General features: G+C 39.0%; 1 protein-coding gene across 3 annotated transcripts in view; it reads left to right on the top strand.

Annotated features, from left to right (window-relative positions):
- PHEX (phosphate regulating endopeptidase X-linked) overlaps positions 1-22,007 on the top strand; it is a 203,005-nt gene that overhangs the window by 44,298 nt on the left and 136,700 nt on the right. For 2 of the 3 annotated variants that reach the window (XM_070502641.1, XM_044764063.2), the window contains 4 exons: positions 9,592-9,660; positions 12,230-12,346; positions 19,709-19,792; positions 20,944-21,089. In XM_070502641.1, the coding sequence (XP_070358742.1) occupies positions 9,592-9,660; positions 12,230-12,346; positions 19,709-19,792; positions 20,944-21,089 (416 nt within the window). The remainder of the gene's footprint in view (positions 1-9,591; positions 9,661-12,229; positions 12,347-19,708; positions 19,793-20,943; positions 21,090-22,007) is intronic. The other variant, XM_070502642.1, reaches the window with a different exon arrangement.

Below are 22,007 nucleotides of genomic sequence, written 5' to 3' on the forward strand. Positions count from 1 at the left end.
CAATACAGGCCCACCTTAACAAACAAGAAAAGTCTCAAATAAGCAATCAGAACTAGAAAAAGAAGAACAAAGCCAGAAGTCAGCAGAAGGAGGGAAATAATAGAGCAGAAATAAATGAAATTGAAAACAAAAAATCAGTAGAAAGGATCAGTGAAACTAAGAGCTGTTTCTGTGGGAAGAGAAAATTGACAAACCCTTAGTCAGACTCACTAAGAAAAAAAGAAGGCTCAAATAAAATTAAAAATTAAAGAGGAGAAATTACAACAGATACCACAGAAATACAAAAGATTATAAGGGAATACTATGAAAAACTATATGCCAACAAATTGGACAATCTAGAAGAAATGGATAAATTCTTAGACTCATACAACCTCCCCAAAGTGAATCAAAAAGAAATAGAGAATCTGGATAGACCAATCACAAGTAAAGAGATTAAAATAGTAATCAAAAACCTCCCCAAAAATAAAAGTCCAGAACCAGATGGCTTCTCTGGACAATTCTACCAAATATTCAAAGAAGATTTAATACCTGTCCTTCTCAAACTATTCCAAAAGATTGAAGAAGATAGAACACTTCCTAACACATTCTATGAGGCCAACATTGCCCTTATCCCAAAGCCAGGCAAGGACAACACAAAGAAGGAAAATTACAGGCCAGTATCACTGATGAACATAGATGCAAAAATCCTCCAACGAAATACTGGCAAACCAAATACAGCAATACCTTGAAAGGATCATACACCAGGATCAAGTGGGATTTATACCAGGGATGCAGGGATGGTTCAACATCCACAAATCAATCAATGCGATATATCACATTAACAAAATAAGGAATAAAAACCATATGATCATCTCAATAGATGCAGAGAAAGCATTTGACAAGATCCAGCATCCATTTATGATAAAAAGTCAGTAAAATGAGTATATGAGGAAAGTACCTCAATGTAATAAAGGCCATATATGACAAACCCACAGCCAACATCATATTCAACAGGGAAAAACTGAAAGCCATCCCTCTGAGAGCAGGAACAAGATAAGGGTACCCACTCTCACCACTCTCATTCAACATAGTACTGGAGGTTTTGGCCAGAGCAATTAGGCAAGAAAAAGAACTAGTAGGTATCCAAATTGGCAAGGAAGAAGTGAAATTCTCGCTGTTTGCAGACAACATGATCTTACATAGAGAAAACCCTGAAGAATTTGTCAGAAAACTATTAGAAATAATCAACAACTACAGCAAAGTTGCAGGGTACAAAATCAACTTACAAAAATCAGTTGCATTTCTGTACTCTAATAATGAACTAATGGAGAACTCAAGAATACAATCCCATTTACAATTGCAACAAAAAGAATAAAATATCTAGGAATAAATTTAACCAAAGAGGTGAAAGACCTATATAATGAAAACTGTAAGGCATTATTGAGAGAAATCGATGATGACATAAAGAAGTGGAATGATATTCCATGCACGTGGAAGAATAAACATGGTTAAAATGTCGATACTACCTAAAGTAATCTACATATGCAGCGCAATCCCAATCAGAATCCCAATGACATTCTTCATGGAAATAGAAGAAAAAAATCCTAAAATTCATATGGGGCAACCAAAGACCCTGCATAGCTGAAGCAACCCTGAGAAAAAAGAACAAAGCTGGAGACATCACAATCCCTGATTTCAAAATATACTGCAAAGCTATAGTAATCAAAACAGCATGGTACTGCTACAAAAACACACACACAGATCAATGGAACAGAATTGAAAGCCCAGAAATAAAACCACACATCTACAGACAGTTAATCTTCAACACAGGAGCTAAGAACATGCAATGGAGAAAGGAAAATCTCTTCAATAAATGGTGTTGGGAAAACTGGACAGCCACATTCAAAAGAATGAAGGTAGATTATTATCTTTCACCATACACAAAAATTAACTCAAGGTGGATTAAAGACTTGAAGATAAGATGTGAAACCATAAAACTCCTAGAATAAAATATAGGCAGTACACTCTTTGGCATTGGTCGTAGATGCATCTTTTCCAATACCATGTCTACTCGTGCAAGGGAAACAAAAGAAAAAATAAACAAGTGGGACTTCATCAGACTAAAGAGCTTCTGCAAGGTAAAGGAAACCAGGAAGACAACAAAAAGATAACCCACCAACTGGGAGAAAATATTTGCAAATCATATATCTGACAAGGGGTTACTCTCCAAAATATATAAAGAACTCATACAACTCAACAATAAGAAACCAAACAAAAAAGCCAATCAAGAAATGGGCAGAGGATATGAACAGATATTTTTCCAAAGTAGATACGCAGACGGCCAACAGGCACATGAAGAGATGTTCAACATCACTAATCATTAGGGAAATGCAAATCAAAACTACAATGAGATATCACTTTACACCCATTAGAATGGCTATAATCACCAAGAAAAAAAACAGCAAATGTTGGAGAGGATGTGGAGAAAAGCTAACCTTCCTACACTGCTGGTGGGAATGCAAACTGGTGCAGCCACCATGGAAAACAGTATGGGGAGTTCTCAAAAAATTAAAAATCAAAATACCATACAACCCAGCTATTCCACTACTGGGTATTTATCCAGAGAACTTGAAATCAAAAACAGACTTATGCACCCTATGTTCACTGCAACATTATTCACAGTAGCCAAGGCATGGAAGCAACCCAAGTGCCCAACCACTGATGAATGGATAAAGAAGATATATGATACGTGTACACACACACACACCCACCCACCCACCCACCCACCCACCCACCCACCCACACACACACACCCGAAATACTACTCATCCATAAAGAAAGACAAAATCATTCCATTTGCAACAACATGGATGCACCTTGAGGGTATTATGTTAAGCGAAATAAGCCAGACAGAGAAAGACAAACACTGTATGATTTCACTCGTGTGGAAGATAAAACATGGACAAAGAGAACAGATTAGTGGTTGCCAGAGAGAAGGGGTTTGGGGGATGGGCATAAAGGGTAAAGGGGCACATATATATGGTGACTGACAAGTAATAATGTACAACTGAAATTGCACAACGTTATAAACTTATGACCTCAATAAAGTAAAAATAAAAGAAAAAGCCTAACAAAGCAGGTTTTAAGACTATATTCTTAATTCCAGAACTATTGTGACATCGTTCCAAACGCCTTAAGTGCTGTTTTGAAGTAGGCTGGAGACTGTCTTTCAAACTTAAGTTTATGCACTCTATTGGGTGGTAGATCTTGATTCACATGCAGATAAGTAATTGCAAATGTTAACTATTTAATTTTTCACCAATTCTGGACCTAGTCCAAGAATTGAATTTGTTTCTTTAAACATTTTATTATGGAAAATAATACACACAAAAGTAAAAAAGAATGGTAAAACAAACTCCCATGTACTCATCACCCCCACTTGAACAACCAGAAGCTTTTGGCTGTTCTTGTTTCATCTAAACCCCTCCTTTTTTGGGGGAGGCTGGAACATTTTATAGCAAATACAAAATATAATATCGTCGTGCTGGTAAATACTTTAGTGTTTATCTAATGGAAAGGACTACTATCACAACCAAAAAAGTAATCATAATTCCATAATTAACATCTGATATCCAGTTAGTTTTCAGTTTTCCTGATTGTCTCAAACATGTCCTTTTAAAAAATTAAACAGTTGGTCTTTGATTTGGGTTCCAAATAGGAATCACACGCGTATTTGATTGATGTCTATTTTAATCTAGAACATTCTGGATTTGATTGATTTCAGGGGAACCTAATAGCTGGTGGGGGAAAATTCTTGTTTATAGGACAATCACATCTTCAAAATGCAGGAGAAATAATGGAATTAAAAAGTTACCATGTTTAAAATCCCTAATGAAATAAAGGATGAAGGCAACTATCATCAATAGCTACTAAAACCGTTAGGTGAATGGTTGTTGGGGAAATTAATGATAGAGAGATCCAACTGACATCAAAGGAACCCAGATATCAACAGTAGCATTGCTAAAAGTGGGACAACCAGATTTTGTGTGCCTCCTGATATCATGCAGGGGGAAGCATACACCATCACCAGTGATGTCTTGCCAAAAGAAAAGAAAAGAAATGAAGTTGGATCTAATCAAGCCTCTAGTTTTTTTTTTTTGACTATTTTTTTTTTAGGAAGATGAGCCCTGAGCTAACTACTGCCAATCCTCATCTTTTTGCTGAGGAAGGCTGGCCCTGAGCTAACATCCATGCCCATCTTCCTCTACTTTATATGTGGGACGCCTGCCACAGCATGGCTTTTGCTAAGCGGTGCCATGTTCACACCCGGGATCCGACCCGGCGAACCCCTGGCTGCTGAGAAGCGGAACGTGCGAACTTAACCGCTGCGCCACCAGGCTGGCCTCCTCTAGTATTTTTTTTTTAATTTAATTTTTATTGAGTTAATGATAGGCTACAATCTTGTGACATTTCAGTTGTACGTTATTGTTTGCCAGTCGTGTTGTAGGTGCACCCCTTCACCCTTTGTGCCCGCCCCCCACCCCACCTTTCCCATGGTAGCCACTAATCTGTTCTCTTTGTCTACATTTTTAAATTCCTCATATGAGTGGAGTCTTTCTCTATCTTGCTTATTTCACTTAACATAATTCCCTCAAGGTCCATCCATATTGTTGCAAATGGGACCATTTTGTTCTTTTTTACAAGCCTCTAGTTTTAATACCACCTTACAGGAAACATGAGGAAGAGGAACATGGTAAATATTTTTTAACAGCTTGCCTTGTACACTTAATTTTCGGTTAAACTGATTCTAGAAACACTGAACTATCAATAATAGAATACTCTTTAAATATAAGGAGGCACTCATGTACTTACTACTGCTCTCCTTTGCCAGGATGGCAGCTTGTTCCAAACTGATGTGTTTGAGCATGGCTTGGCATTTGAGTGCAGCACATGTTTGCTTTAGTTATGTCCCTGTTTGTACCATTTTATATGGGTGAATATTCACACACTTGAATTAACAAAATAGGGCTACAGTCTTTCTAATCATGACACAGTTACGAGAAGTTCAAGCGTGTGTCTAGATGTGGTAGGAGAAGTGTTCTTCTGAGATCTGCATAAAACCCAATGAACCTGACAACAAAAATTAATGTATTGGTGGCTGCCAATGTTGTAGGATTTGTGAGTGTTGTTTTTATTAAAAATAGTTAAAACTATAAAAAATCTAGTTGACTATTTGGAGCCCCTAAAGCACCTTTTAGGTTTCTGGAACGTAATTTGAAAACCAGCGGCAGAGTTGAAAGAAGAGTAGGCTTTAGTGTTAAAGAGATTGAGGTTCGTGGTTTGGCTTTGTGATTTACTCACTGAATATCTGTGTGCAAATTGCTTCACCTCTCTGAGTCTCCTTTTCCCCATGTGTAATGAAAGGTGAATTAGAATTTACTTTTCACTGTCGCTGTGAGGTTTAAATGAGATGAATTTGGTGATGGATTACAGGAAAGGTACTGGTACGCAGTAGTGTATGACAAAAGGTGCCCTTCTTTTAAAGCATGGCCAGGCAACTGGTCAGAACCATTTGGAGACTGTTTCTCTTCAATTTTTGTACCCAACATACCTCTCAGATCTCAAATTCAGATGTGTGAGAAATAGGCATTTTCTTTAGTCAATCTCATCTCTGACTGAGCTCCTACCCCACCTTTTAGGGGGAAACTGAACCAGTCTAGGCACTTCCCCACCTCCTGGTTGCCCCATTCCTCAGCTTTCTCCTAGCATCTGGGAGACCTTCCGATCATCAGTTATCTGTTTCTGAAAAGAAACCCGCTATTCCAGTCCATGTGGCCCCTTCAAGTGTGCTTCTCTGGGCTCCCCACTCCTCAGATCTTGCCACTTTCTAGGGGCATTGACTGGTCCCTCTGCTCATCAGAAACTTTGACTTCTTTGGCTGCCTAGGAGATCCTCTTTTTTCTCTGGGAGAAGTCTCTCTTACCCTAAACTCTCTTTCCTCAGTGTACATAGACGTCCTTTTCCATCACATTCTGTTTTCCTCAATGTTCTTACCTTGTCTAGTCCCTAGGACTCTTTCTGGGAAGGCACAGCACGGTGGGCATACCCTTGAGTGGGCAGGTGGCGCCTCTGGGTAAAGAAAAAGGTGCCTTTCCAATGGACAGATGTATCCCCATGCCAAGAACATGCTGTTCAGCAAGCAGGGGTTGCTCAGACCCACACAATGGTCCTCTGTAAAGCTCCCCTGTGGGGAGATGGCACAAGATCTGCCATAGGCTTAAATGGGAGAAAGGAAATAAAAATAAAAGAAACCACAGAAGCTAATCCCCAAAAACGTTATCATGATACATGCGTTTGGGTTTATTTTATATAACAAGATAAGAATGAGGGTTTAAGAGGCAATAAAAGACTTGAGTATATATGATCCTGAAAGAGTGTTTGGAAGGCTGGAGTTGTCTCAGTATGTATTACTGAAACTGACTTAAAGTCATCATCACTCCGTGACCTGCATTTGTCTGACTCTTAGCAAAATCCATAAGGATGACAAGGACAGACTCTCTTGGAAATGAAGTTTTTCTGATTTCTTTGTTTTTTACTTTTCCTACATCATAATGTGTCAGATGTTTTTTTTTTGTATTACTGCTTTGTTTCCTAACCTGAGGTTTATTGCAGTTGGAGAAAAAAAATTCTTATTTCAGTTCAGTGTATAGGATTTCCTAAACACATATTTTATTTTCTACTTGCAATATTCAGATCAGTTATAAATGCAAGGATTAAAAAACCTCAAATAACACAGTGTCCTGATGTTGGCCTCTTGAGAAATTCTTTTGCCTCAAGAGTTTGTATGTTTCTAATGAGATTTAATTGACTGACCTTATTCCATCTGTTTGGTGTATTTAAAATGTTCCCTAGAAACCATAACAATCTGAAGGTTTAAAAAAGGTCTGGTAACTTCACTGGAATCATCTAAACTTTTACAATAAGTGGATTTAACTTCATTTCATCAGAGAGAAGCTTTGGCTTTCTTGATATTGTCTACACAGTTTCCTTTCCTATGAGACTGAAGCTCAAAAGATGCTCCAAGTGGTCCAAATCTAATTGAAAGCCAAAGCATCTTAATCATAATATTGTGTTTCATGATCCAGGCTTACTTAATTTTTGGAAGGAACGGTGGTAGATTGGGAATTGCAGTACGATGAAGCCAGGCTGCTTGTGACTTAGTTGTTTTGGGCTGATTAGAGAAGATGATTGAACATAGTAATTTGAGGATTTTAGCAATACACATAGACAGGATGAATGTTATGAAAACATCTTTTTCCCCTTTGAAACAAGAGCCATATTTTTCCTTAAATTTTTCATAACATCACTAACTCTTAACTTGGCCTTTGTAGAATTTGTTCTGTATGAAGGGGATTTTCATGGAAAACTATGATCCTATACAGGTTTTATGTATTAAAAAAATAAAATATTTGGAATTATAGTAATGAAGAAGAAACTAGAGGAGATAGATTAAAACAATCTAAAGTCATATAGACTAATGATACGGGCACGTAGGATCCAGTTTTTATTCAGTTGCTACTAATTTTTGATTTATTTAGATCTTGTATCTTGTTAATTTGACTTAACATTTTTATGTGTGAATCAGATTTAAATGAGAAAATCTGTTGGGATTAGTTTTATTCAGTCTTTAGGAAGTTGCTGTTATTCAAGAAAGAACAGCTATAGATTTAGAGAAGGTTCTGGAACTTTAAAAAAATTCATTTATTTTAAATTTATATACAGTTCGCTTTTTGTGATGCATGTGTCTAGAAGTTTTGAAAAATGCATGGAGTCATTTAATCACCGCCATAATCAAGAAACAGAATAGTTCCATCGCCCCCCAAAAATTACCTCGTGTTGCCCCTTCGTAGTCAACCACTTTCTCCATCCCCAAACCGTGTTCTCTTTTTGTTTTGCCCTTTTCGAAATGGGATTAAAATTTTCCTGTGTTGTTGCATGTATCAGTAGTTCATTCCTTTTTATGGCTGAGTAGTATTCCATTGTGTATCACAGTTTGTTTATCCATTTACCAGTGGAAGAACATTTGGATTGTTTCTAGTTTTGGGCAAATATGAATAAAAGTTGCATGCAGGTTTTTGTGTGAGCAGAAGTCTTCATTTCTCTTGGGTAAATAGCTAGGAGCAGGATTGCTGGGTCATATGTAAGTGGGTAAGAAACTGTCAGACTCGTTTCCAGAGTGGTTCTGCTGTTTTTCATTCCCATCAGCAATGTATGAGTGATCTAGCTTTTCCACATTCTTGTCAGCACTTGGTGTTATCAGGGTTTTTTTTTTGCCACTCCAGTAGATGTGTAGTGGTGTTTTATTGTGGGTTTAATTTACATTTTCCTAATGGCTAGTGATGTTGAGCATCTTTTCATGCACTTATTTTCCATCTTCAGATCTTCTCCGGTGAAGTGTCTGTTCAGATTTTTTGTCCACTTTTAAATTGGGTTGTTTTCTTATTGAATTTTGAGGGCTCTTTATATGTTCTGCATACAAGTCCTTTGTCATATATGAGATTTTCAAATATTTTCTTGCTCTCTGTAGTTTGTTTTTTCATTCTTCTAACAGTTTCTTTCAGAGAGCAAAAGTTTTATTGATGGAATCCAATTTATTTTTTCTTTTATGAATTGTGATTTTGGTGTTATGTCTAAGAACCAAACTTTCGTCTAGCCCCAAGTCACAAAGATTTTCCTCTATGTTTTCTTCTAGAAGTTTTATAATTTTAGGTTTTACATTTAGGTCTATGATCCATTTTGAATTAATTTTTACATAAGGTGTGAGGTATGGGTGGAGGTTAATTTTTTTGTATATGGGTGTCCAGTTGTTCTAGCATGTTCTTTGAAAAGACTGTTTTCTTCCCTTTGATTGCCTTTAAGGTGTTGAAAGTTTTAATTCAAGAAATTATGCTATACTTTTCCATAATAATAATTCTAGTTATTTAGTTGTCTGATTATTATTTGTATTTTTATCACCTATCCTAAACTTTCCAGAGTTCTAAAATTTTCAAAGATTTCTCAAAACAAAATTATCATTTAATTCCTTTCAAATAAAAAAATCAGTGCAACACAGTATTTTAGGGGTAGGGAGGTGGAAAACCTGATTTATCAACTCCATCCAGATTGGCATTTTGCACAATACTGCAATGAGAAGAATACTGGATCTGGTGACAGGAGACAATGATTCTCCTCGGAGCTCTGCCCAACCGTGTTACCTTGCGAAAGTCACAACCCTTCTCTGGCTTTTGTTTCTCCACCCATCAAATAAAGGGGAAAACCAGATCTTCTCTAAGACCTTTTCCAACTCACATAGCTTTGACGCTATTCAGTATTGATAGAACTTCAAAAGGGTTAGAAACCATAAATCAGGGAAGCAGTTGAGGGTCTGATACTTTATAATATCTATCATTGATGAAGGGCCTATTTACATGTAGCTCTGAATGCACTGAATTGTTTTTGTAATGGTGACACAAGCTCAAAATATGGCTGGGATGCAGATCTCATGACTCTTGTTAATATGGTACATAAGAATTTGCAGTGCAAGCAGAATGCTTTCTGTTTTTGTTTCAACAGCTGGACCAAGCAACGCTCTCCTTAGCCGTGAGGGAAGACTACCTTGATAATAGCACAGAAGCCAAATCAGTAAGTTTTACTCATATTCAAGTCTGTGCCTTGCTGGGCTGTTGTTGGGTTCATAAGTTGTTCTAAAATCCCGACTCTTTACTGGAAATGAGCAGTGTGGCTATTTGATGATCATATTCCCAATGCAGGAAGCAAAGGCCTTTTATTCAGGCAGCTAGATGGCACTCGCTCTCTTCTGGAAGTCTGGGCATCAAGGCTGTATAAGTCCCTGTGCTCAGTGCCCTCATGATTGAGCTGGGGAGACAGCACACCCAAATGAGGTAACTGAGAAATGAGCTTGCAGCCATTCCTCAAAAGTGCAGAGAGCTGACTACGCATTGTGGAAGTAAAGTTTGGGGAGGAATACCCAGTCCACCAATGGTTCTCAAATCGTACTGCTTAAGAATCACCTGGGACGCTTCTATTAAATGTTGATTCTGGGGTAGCAGCCCTGGAGAGTCTGATTTGGTAGACTTGAAGTGGGGCCCAGGAATTTGATTTCTTAAACAGGTGTCCCAAGTTAATGTAAGGTTAAAGAGAACCAGAGGGGATCAATCAGGTTAGATTTCTTGGGTTGGCTTGGAAACCTAGTAGGTTCCTGGAGATTGGATTAGAGCTGGTTCATTTTTGACACTTTCAATTCATTTTGGAAACTTTATTGAACTTCCAAAGGAGTCTCAGACCCAGTGGACCCTCGACCAGGGAGCTCTCTGGTTCCTAGCCCAGCCTGAGAACGCAGGAACTTAGACTAGGAGGTGCTGGCTCACAATGGAAGCCCTTGTTCCTTTGCTGATACTAAACCCTGTATTTAGAAGGCTCTGGAGGGCAGGACGCTAGCCAAGGTCCGAGGCAACTTTCTGGCTCAGGACTCTCATCAAAGAAGCTTGGCAAGTTTTCCTTTTTGAAGGTAGACAGAATGAACTTTGGCCAATCTGGGAGGACCTCTGTTTCTGCTGGGGTCACTACCCTATTAGCAGTCAGGCTTGAAATCTCCTCCCTATAACCAATCAGTCAAATCCTGTGGAGTCTGCCTTCAGAATATCTTTCACCTGGTCCTTCCTTTCTATCCTTATTGCCCTAGGTCAGATCCTTGTTAACTCTCAACTTGACTACAGCAAGCAGCCTTTTAACTGTTACCTCTCCTCTTCATTCCGTTACCTCCTTAGCACCTTTTGACAAGTTCTCTTCTCAAAGCACAGCTCCCAGCATGCTTTTGCTTACAAGTTAGGGTCTAAATTCCTTAGAGGGAGTTCAAGGCCTCATGACCTGATCCCAAACCACCTTTGCTGTCTCATCTACTTTTATTCTACCTCCCAACAAAGGCAGCTTGTGCACCTCCCAGAAGGACTCCTCACTGCTCTTGAACGTATCTCCTTCAAATGTAATGTCCCCAATTTCTCCAGGCTGGAATTCTTCTCCAGCTCTTGAGTTTCCAAGCACTTAGCAGTTTTATTAAGGAACTTATTTTGGTCTTTCTAATGTTACAGTTAGTAATTACATGTTTATCTCCCTTACTGGATCACACACTGAGAACCAGACTCAAGCATTATTTTAATTTTTCATCTGTACCCCTCCATATGCACAGAATGCCTAGCAAGACATCTTGCATATGTATTGGTAGAATAAATATTTTTAAAATTGAACTTGGAATTGCAAAGCATTATTTCTAATTAAGACTATTTACAAACCTTGCTTACTGATTCAACAGATATTTATTTAAGGGCCCACTATATGCCAAGCATTGTATAGGTCTTGAGGTCATAATCATAGTAAGAACAGCTTACAGAACCAAGGTGTACATTAGGAGATCTTATTCCCATAGCATAACTATGAGATAATTTAATACCTGGTGTAGTGAGTTCTCACAAATGTATCTGAAAGGAGAGGTGACCCCCAATGAGATTCCTCAATTCAAACAAAGTAAGGTCCCCCCTCTAGTGACATATGAATGGCCTGAAAATATGTTTATGAACATGCAAGGAGGAAATTTTATGTTTACTGTTTGCTCGGTGTCTCTTCATCATTCCTCTCTTCTCTCCCTTCTTTTTTTTCCTGAGCCTAGTGAGGAGAACTTTGTAAAAACCATACAACACTGAAAAGACATAGGGCTGCAATTGCTGATCTTTTATTTCTTAGTGTGAAAGTGGGTAAATTGAGCTGGAAGAGAGTAAATCACGGTTCCCAGCAGTCTTCATGGATCATAGTTCCTGATTTTAGCAACAGTTCTTTCCTGTTATTTTATTAAAGTCTCACTTGCCTGGAAAGAGGAGTCTGACCTTTAACTTTCTATCCTGAACTTATTTGGAGACGTTTCCTGTATCCATAATGTCCAGAAAACAACTTCTCTTGATCCTTGGTGGCTAGACATCTCTGTCTCTCATGGGAGAACAGTACTCAAGTAGCCATCACTCTTCTTTCTCCCAAAGTAGTTGATGGGAGGTTGGTATTGCATAATGCCTGTATCATACTTTGAGTACAGAGTGGAAATTAAGGGCATTTATTTCTACCTGCTGTTTCTGCTCTTCCATGTTACTGAAACATACTTCCTTATAGCTGTTGTCATGGTCACTTGCTTCTTTATCTCTTACAGTATCGAGATGCCCTTTACAAGTTCATGGTGGATACTGCTGTGCTTTTGGGAGCTAATAGCTCCCGAGCAGAGCATGACATGAAGTCAGTGCTTAGATTGGAAATTAAGATAGCTGAGGTAAGTCTTAATCTAAAATCTCTTTCTTTTCTTTTCCTTATTTTAAAGGCAGTATATGCTGAATGAAAATATATATAAAAATAGCATTCTGTGGGACTGTCCTTTTGTCCAGGTAGAACTAATAGCATCCCCTCTGAGCAGTAACAGGAAGAAGAACCATGACAGAAAGAAGAGCTCTTCACTCCTTCTACTTCCCTAGTTGGAGCCCATTCAGCGTTCATATGCTGCTCAGCTGTGGCCAAAGAACAGTGGCAGAGAGACTTTCTGATTATGTTTTCCTGGAGAAACTTCTGTGTGACTCTAATAGAAGAGTAGATATTTAATAAATCCTTATCAATTTGGCTTGAATGGAGGGTTTTTAAAATTTTTTTTATTGAGTTCATAATAGTTTACATAATTGTGAAATTTCAGTTGTACGTTATTTCTTGACTGTCACCACATAAGTGCTCCCCTTCACCCCTTGTGCCCCAGCCCAACCCCTCTTCCACTGGTAACCACTGAACTGTTTTCCTTGTCCTAGTACTTGGTTATATTCCACATATGAGTGAAATCATCTGGTGTTTGTCTTTCTCAGTCTGGCTTATTTTGTTTAGCATAATTCCCTCCAGGCTCTTCCATGTTACTGCAAATGAGATGAATTTGTCTTTTTTTCTGGCTGAGTAGTATTCCATTGTATATATAGATAGCACATCTTCTTTATCCAATCATCGGTCGATGGGCACTTGGATTGTTTCCATGTCTTGGCTATTGTGAATGATGCTGCAATGAACATAGGGGAGCATATGTTACTTTGGATTGTTGATTTCAAATTGTTTGGGTAGATACCCAGTAGCGGGATAGCTGGGTCATATGGTGGTTCTATTTTTATTTTTTTGAGGAATCTCCATACTGTTTTCCATAGTGGTTGCACCAGTTTGCATTCCCACCAGCAGTGTGTGAGGGTTCCCTTCTCTCCACACCCTCTCCAACATTTGTTATTTTTAGTCTTAGTGATTATAGCTATTTTAACAGGCATAAGGTGCTATCTTAGTGTAGTTTTGATTTGCATTTCCCTGATGATGAGTGATACTGAACATCTTTTCATGTGTTTATTGGCCATCGGTACATCTTCTCTGGAAAAATGTCTGTTCATCTCCTCTGCCCACTTTTTGTTCTGGTTGTTTGCTTTCTTATTGTTCAGTTTTGTGAATTCCTTATATATTATGGAGATTAAGCCCTTGTCAGATACATGACTTACAAATATTTTCTCCCAGTTGGTGGGTTGTCTCTTTGTTTTGATCCTAGTTTCTTTTGCATTGCAGAAGCTCTTTAGTCTGATGAATTCCCACTCATTTTTCTTTTGTTTCCCTTGTCTGAGAGGACATGGTATTTGAAAAGATCCTTTTTAGTTCGATGTCAAAGAGTGTACTACCAATACTATCTTCCAGGAGTTTTATAGTTTCAGGACGTATCTTCAAGTCTTTGATCCATTTTGAGTTTATTTTTGTGTATGGTGTGAGATAGTGGTCTACCTTCATTCTTTTGAATGTGGCTGTCCAGTTTTCCCAAAACCATTTATTGAAGAGACTATCTTTTCTCCATTGTATGTTCTTAGCTCCTTTGTCGAAGATTAGCTGTCCGTAGATGTGTGGTTTTATTTCTTGGCTTTCAGTTCTGTTCCATTGATCTGTGTGTCTGTTTTTGTACCAGTACCATGCTGTTTTGGTCACTATGGCTTTGTAGTACATTTTGAAGTCAGGGATTGTGATGCCTCCAGCTTTGTTCTTCTCAGGATTGCCTTAGCAATTCAGGTCTTTGATTGCCCCATATGAATTTTAGTTTTCTTTGCTCTATTTCCGTGAAGAATGTCATTGGGATTCTGATTGTGATTGTGTTGAATCTGTAGATTGCTTTGGGTAGTATGGACATTTTAACTGTGTTTATTCTTCCAATCCATGAGCAAGGAATCTCTTTCCATCTCTTTAAGTCATTATCAATTTCTCTCAGTAATGTCTTATAGTTTTCATTGTATAAGTCCTTCACCTCCTTGGTTAAATTTATTCCTAGGTACTTTATTCTTTTTTTTTTTATTGAGTTAATGATAGGTTACAATCTTGTGAAATTTCAGTTGTACATTAATGTTTGTCCCTCGTGTTGTAGATGCACCACTTCACCCTTTGTGCCCACCCCCCACCCCACCTTTCCCCTGGTATCCACTAAACTGTTCTTAGTCCATAATTTTAAATTCCTCATATGAGTGGAGTCATACACAGATTATCCTTCTCTCGCTGGCTTATTTCACTGAACATAATTCCCTCAAGGTCCATCCATGTTATTGCAAATGGAATGATTTTGTTCTGTTTTACAGCTGAGTAGTATTCCATTGTATATATGTACCACATCTTCTTTATCCATTCGTCTGTTGATGGGCACTTAGGTTGCTTCCATGTCTTGGCTATTGTAAATAATGCTGCAATGAACATTGGGGTGCATAGGACTTTTGGGATTGCTGACTTCAAGCTCTTTGGATAAATACCCAGTAGTGGGATGGCTGGATCATATGGTAGTTCTATTTTTAATTTTTTGAGGAATCTCCATACTGTTTTCCATAGTGGCTGCACCAGTTTGCATTCCCACCAGCAGTGTATGAGGGTTCCTTTTTCTCCACAACCTCTCCAACATTTGTTACTATTAGTTTTAGATATTTTTATCATTCTAATGGGTGTAAGGTGGTGTCTTAGTGTAGTTTTGATTTGCATTTCCCTGATGATCAGCGATGATGAGCATCTTTTCATGTGGCTATTGGCCATCCGTATATCTTCTTTGGAGAAATGTCTGTTCATGTCTCCAGCCCATTTTTTGATTGGGTTGTTGGATGTTTTGTTGTTGAGTTGTGAGAGTTCTTTATATATTATGGATATTCAGCCTTTGTCAGATATATGACTTGCAAATATTTTTTCCCAGTTAGTGGGTTGTTTTTTTTTGTTTCAATCCTGTTTTCATTTGCCTTAAAGAAGCTCTTTAGTCTGATGAAGTCCCATTTGTTTATTCTTTCTATTGTTTCCCTTCTCTGAGAAGGCATGGTGTCCGAAAAGATCCTTTTAATACTGATGTCAAAGAGTGTACTGCCTACGTTTTCTTCCAGAAGCCTTATGGTTTCAGGTCTCACCTTTAGGTCTTTAATCCAATTTGAGTTTATTTTGGTGAATGGTGAAAAAGAATGGTCAATTTTCATTCTTCTACATGTGGCTTTCCAGTTTTCCCAGCACCATTTGTTGAAAAGACTTTCTTTTCTCCATTGTATGCCCTCAGCTCCTTTGTCAAAGATAAGCTGTCCATAGATGTGTGGTTTTATTTCTGGGCTTTCAATTCTGTTCCATTGATCTGTGCACCTGTTTTTGTACCAGGGTACTTTATTCTTTTAGTTGCGATTGCAAATGGAATTATATTTTTGAGTTCTCTTTTTGTAAGTTCATTGTTGGAGTATAGAAAAGCAATTGATTTTTGTAAATTGACTCTGTACCCTGAAATTTTACTGTAGTTGTTAATTATTTCTATTAGTTTTCCAATGGATTCTTTGGTCTTTTCTATATATAAGATCATGTCGTCTGCAAACAGTGAGAGTTTCACTTCTTCACTCCCTGTTTGGATTCCTTTTATTCCTTTCTCTTGCCTAATTGCTCTGGCCAAAACCTCCAGTACTATGTTGAATAAGAGTGGTGATAGTGGGCATCCTTGTCTTGTTTCTGTTCTCAGGGCGGTGGCATTCAGTTTTTGCCCATTGAGTATGATGTTAGCCGTGGGTTTGTCATATAAGGCCTTTATTACGTTGAGGTAATTTGCTTCTATCCCCATTTTGTTAAGAGTTTTTGTCATAAATGGCTGTTGGATCTTGTCAAATGCTTTCTTTGCATCTATTGAGATGATCATGTGGTTTTTATTCCTCAGTTTGTTGATGTGGTGTATCACGTTGATTGATTTGCGGATGTTGAACCATCCCTGTGTCCCTGGTATGAATCCCACTTGATCGTGATGTATAATCCTTTTGATTTATTGCTGAATTTGAGTTGCCAAAATTTTGTTGAGGATTTTTGCATCTGTGTTCATCAGTGATATTGGCCTGTAGTTCCCCTTTTTTGTGCTGTCCTTGTCAGGCTTTGGTATCAGAGTGATGTTGGCTTCGGAGAATGGGTTAGGAAGTGTTCCATCCTCCCTAATTTTTTGGAATAGCTTGAAAAGGATAGGTATTAAATTCTCCCTGAAAGTTTGGTAGAATTCCCCAGGGAAGCCATCTGGTCCTGGGGTTTTATTCTTTGGGATACTTTTGATTGCTGTTTCAATCTCTTTCCTTGTGATTGGTCTATTCAGATTGTTTCTTCTTGACTCAGCTTTGGGAATATGTAAGAGTCTAAGAATTTATCCATTTCCTCTAGGTTATCCATCTTGTTGGCATATAGTTTTTCATAGTATTCTCTTATAATCCATTGTATTCCTGCGGAGTCTGTTGTTATTTCTCCTCTTTCATTTCTGATTTTGTTTATTTGAGCTTTTTCTCTTTTTTTCTTTGTAGGTCTGGCTAGGGGTTTGTCAATTTTATTTATCTTCTCAAAGAACCAGCTCTTTGTTTCATTGATCCTTTCTACTGCCTTTTTTGTTGCAATAGCATTTATTTCTCTGATTTTTATTATATCTCTCCTTCTGCTGACTTTGGGCTTTGTTCTTCTTTTTCTAATTCAGTTAGGTGTAATTTGGGATTTTTTATTTATTTGGGATTTTTCTTGTTTGTTAAGGTGTGCCTGTATTGCAATGAGTTTCCCTCTTAATACAGCTTTTGCTGCATCCCATATGAGTTGGTATGGCATGTTATCACTTTCATTTGTCTTCAGATTTTTTTTTATTTCAAGTGGAAGGTTATTTTTAATCTAGTCTGCTCTTTACACCATTCCCACTCAGGGTCACCCTGACCTAAGATTGGGGCTTAGAGAAGTCTGGCCAGCCATACTGGATATACAGTTTGATGTAGAAAGTGTATAGGGCATGCTGCTAAGCATTTTTAGCTGCCTTTTTGGTGCTGCTTTGTATCTAACCCTGTTTTTCATTATTTTCTTGCCCCACTTTAACAAATGTCATTGTGTCATATACTATCTTCTATGTAAGCCACCTTAAATTCTTTCAGGTTCATGGTGGAGACAAAAAGATATAAGAACAAACTTGAAGGAGAATAATGAGAAATCCTAAATGGTTAGCTTTGTCCATAGAATAACTTTTTTTCCAGAAGAACCAAAGTGTAAAATCCCTACACATTCCCAGGGCCAGAGGGTACAAATGTAGTGAGATCTTCTTGTTGGGGATACCTTGTGGTGAAAAAAAAGATACTTTTGTCAAGAAATTCTTGCATATGGGTTGGTAGTCTTTTGTAACATGTTGGTAAAAATCCTGGACTGCTTGCAAATCCAAGTGTTGTTTGGTTTGTGTTTGGTAAGGTTGTGGTGGAGTGTTGAGGTATGGAGTTGGGGCAGTGGCTAAGTGTCAGGAGGAATTAGTCTCTCTCAGCTGCAGTGATATACATGTGTACCTCTCTCCAAACTCCTTCTTGCGGCATGGAAAGGTCATTCCTGTCTGTGACCTTTGAAGACTGATTGAAGACTGCCGTAGATGTTCTGGAGTCAAAGACTGTGGCTCTCAGTCATGTCTAGAGGCTGTCTTGATTCCCTTCCCAGGCAAATAGGAGACCCAGAGCTCTAATTTGGACTGAAGCTCTGATACTCTGGGGAAGGTCTTGCCCTGAGCCAGGAATTTGGACCAAAAAGGGAACTAAAAACAGCTGGGCTGAGGCAAGACTGGGAATTGTCAAGAGGCTAAATGAAATGACAAATACATGGAACAGAGGGGAGTAGCTGGCAGAGTGCTGAAAACAGCTCAGAAGCCAAAGGGCTCCAACTTGGGGCTGTGAGCCTGAGTAGAGGGAGGAGGAGTGTGGACATTCTCTGAGGCAAGGATTCAAATAGAGCCAGGAAGCTGTTTGTAAGATACGTGAAGTCTCTCCTGTGGCAGGTGAGGAGGGAGAAGCTAAGGACACCAGAGCATTTAGAAAAGAAGGCGCAGATGTCTGCCACTCAGCCCTCTGTGACTTTGCCTTGAAAAATTCATAGTGCGTGGATTTTTGGCCAGCTGGTGATGCTTATCTCCATCTCTTACACCCCAGGTCACTGGGGACATTCAAAATTAGCAGGACACATAGTCCTAGGGAAACTTCTAAAGCTTCCCTGGGGAGGCAGGATAGCCTAGTTGAACACAAATAAGTTGTAAATACAGCCATGCAAGTTGCATTTAACTGATCCCAGCTGGAGAGATTTGTACACAAGGGGAGGTCTTGTTGATGGAGTGGCCCTTGTGATTGGAGCCAAGTGGAGTTTAATTGGAAAGGCTTGACAGAGAAAATGAATCTAAGCAAAGTCTTGAATCATAGTTTGAACCATGGGAGTGATGGTGGATGGGGGTGCAAGGGTAGGAGAGTCCTGTGGGAGGTGGAAGGTGACAAGTTTAATGCGAGGGAATCAGATGATGGAGGGTCTTAAGGCAAAATCATGGTGAGGTTCAGGGGTGGGTATGGGGAGCTACTGCTTGTCCATGGAAGTGATTAAGATAGTCCGTTAGGAAGATGATCATTGCTGCTCTTCTTAGATTAGATTAAACATGGCAGATGCTAGAAGCTTCGATTTGGTGTTGGAAAAATGGCCAAGAGCATGTGTATTGGTAATAGAAAGAGTGTGAATAGTCAGGGCTGGAGATGCAGGCTTGGAAATGTGTGTCTAGGTGCTAACTGAACCCACACTCCCCAGCAGTGGGGCCAGAGAGAATCTCAAGGCCAGAGAAACCAGAGGGAAGAGGGGAAGTAAGGGAATAAGCTGTTGACAGAATGATCATGGGTGATAGTGCTTTCCAGGTAGTTTAGTGCTTTTCACTGAAAATGTGCTCATGGGGATGAAGGAGTGGTTTGTGGTTCATGAAACACTGAGGTCATGATCTGGACACCACAGGTAAGGTGGGATGTTTGTCTCAATTGTTCAGCCTCAATTTGGCTGTCAAAACTGGGTCTGTAATAGATTTTGTCCATCCACATCATAGGTGAGGAAGGGACTCTGGGTAATTATTTTTGTGCTGAGGACAATGTTTCATACTGAACAAGATAGAAAAGTTTCTTTTTATTTTCTTAATGTTAATCTTGCCTAAAGTGATGTCTTTTTTTCTCTCTCCTGAGTTTGGCACCACACCAAAATCTTGAAAAACTGATACAATGCAGATGTTTTGGCATAATTAGAAAGTAGTTATGCAGTAAGAAATGGTTCATTTGAAAAAATAACCAAGATATCTTTCCAACAGATAATGATTCCACATGAAAACCGAACCAGTGAGGCCATGTACAACAAAATGAACATTTCCCAACTGAGTGCTATGATTCCCCAGGTCAGTGAAAACAATCCAGGAAATTTTATTTGAGCTGGTTATTTTACAAACAGTCGCATTTCATCTGTGTGTAAATTTTTGCCTTCTAAAACCTACTATCAATCTTTTTGGTTATCATAATCTTTGTCAGTCATCACATAGAACATCTCTTGTCTGTGCACCAGGTGCTTTTTGTTATATGGAACAAAAAAACCTTTCTAAGAGTGGCTTAAAAACTTGAAGCCCATCTCCTTGCGCAGCAAAAGTCTAGACATAGGTGGCTGTTAGCTGTTGGCTTAGTTGTTTAACAATGTTGTCAAAGACTCAAGTTCTTTTTTTTCTACTCCATTCTCTTTAGTGTGTTGGCTTTTTGACCTCATGTTTGATAACTCAGGGTTGCAGGGTGGCTACCACAGCTCCACGTATCACATTTGTCATCAGGGCAGGAAGAAGGGGGAAAAGTCAGTGATGGCCATGTCTAACTCTTTTACTGGGAAAAACCAAAGCCTTTCCAGAATATCCCTAGATGTCTTCCCTTTATTTCTTATTGACTAGATTAGGGCATGTGTCCATGCCTACCTACAGGGGAGGCTGGGCAAGTGAGTAACTGGTTTTCCATAGTGGAGGCAGGCAAGGGAGGAAAGAAAAGAAAAATATTAGAAATGACTTTTGGGATAGCCAATTAAAAATGCCAAGATAGTGATGTCCTGAAGAGGAGACACATGTTACTTTTTGTTGCTTCTTGTTTCCCTCTGTGTAAGAAAGCCTGTGCCAGAAGGAAGACCTATAATGCACTGGGGCATCTGTGTCTGTGTGGACATGAGAGTGAATGAGTATGGGAGTGAGGGAGAGTCCAGGGAGGAAAGGGGGAGGTGAGAGGAGTGTAGGAGGGAGGGAGAGTGCTGGAGGGGCCAGGGGAGCGAGTGGGCATGTTACCGTGTGAGTGTATATGTTGTCCATATGCAGACAGTACGGAACACCTGTTCCATTTATGATTCAGGCAGTAAGTCTGGGTAGCAGGAATCAGCTGTTTATTTTCTAGATTTGAACAGTTGTATCTTTACTTATTTTGTCTCAAATCCTAGGCAATGGATTATGTTGAACAAACTCTATTTGCCTTTCTCCTTGCTTGCTGCCTAACAGAGGTCCTCTCCCTGTTTTTCTCTCCTCAGTTTGACTGGCTGGGCTACATCAAGAAGGTCATTGATGCCAGACTCTACCCTGAACTGAAAGATATTGACCCCTCAGAGAATGTGGTGGTTCGCGTTCCGCAGTACTTTAAGGATTTATTTAGGATATTAGGCTCTGAGAGGAAGAAGTAAGAGCTTTCTTGTGCATTTTACCATGACTTTTATTTTTCTTTTTAAATTATAAGGCCTTCCCTCTCACATTCTTTGAAAACTGTTTTTTTGTTAAGATTTTATTTTTCCTTTTTCTCCCCAAAGCCCCCCGGTACATAGTTATATATTCTTCGTTGTGGGTCCTTCTAGTTGTGGCATGAGGGACACTGCCTCAGCATGGTTTGATGAGCAGTGCCATGTCCGCGCCCAGGATTTGAACCAACGAAACACTGGGCCGCCTGCAGCAGAGTGCGCGAACGTAACCGTTACACTCGGCCACGGGGCCAGCCCCTGAAAACTGTTTTTAAAGAAAGTAACATCAAGTGAGCTAGTCCCATGGCATAGTGGTTAAGTTTGGCATGTTCCACTTTGGTGGCCTGGGTTTTCGGGTTTGGATGGACCTACATGACTCATCAGCTGTGCAGTGGCAGCGACCTACATATAAAGTGGAGGAAGGTTGGCACAGATGTTAGGTCAGGGCTAATCTTCCTCAGCCAAAAAAAAAAAAAGTAAAAGAAAGTTGTATCAAGAGTCTTAGGGAAAATTATGCTGCCTTTTGTGCCAAATTGGCCAAAACCATCCTCTGGTATAATTTACTTGCTGTGATGACAACAGATACACAATGTTTTTGCCCCTTCTTTCTGGTCTTTCTCCATACTTTTCTCTCTGGAAGCCTAACTTTATTAGTTTTTGGAACTAGTTATATAATGATGTTATTTTCTAAGATTTCTCTATGAACATCTTTTTTTCCCCCAGTTCATTCTTGGTCTTTTGCTGCTTTTTTCCCCTCAATTCTTTTTAGCCATTAAGTCACTTTGTGGCAATAAAATGAAGTATCTATATTGAAAAGATGTAAGACCACTGTGAAAGCTGTAGAAAAAAAGCACTGATGAAAC

This window comes from Equus asinus, chromosome X, assembly GCF_041296235.1.
Source record: "Equus asinus isolate D_3611 breed Donkey chromosome X, EquAss-T2T_v2, whole genome shotgun sequence".
Taxonomy (NCBI): Eukaryota; Metazoa; Chordata; class Mammalia; order Perissodactyla; family Equidae; genus Equus; species Equus asinus.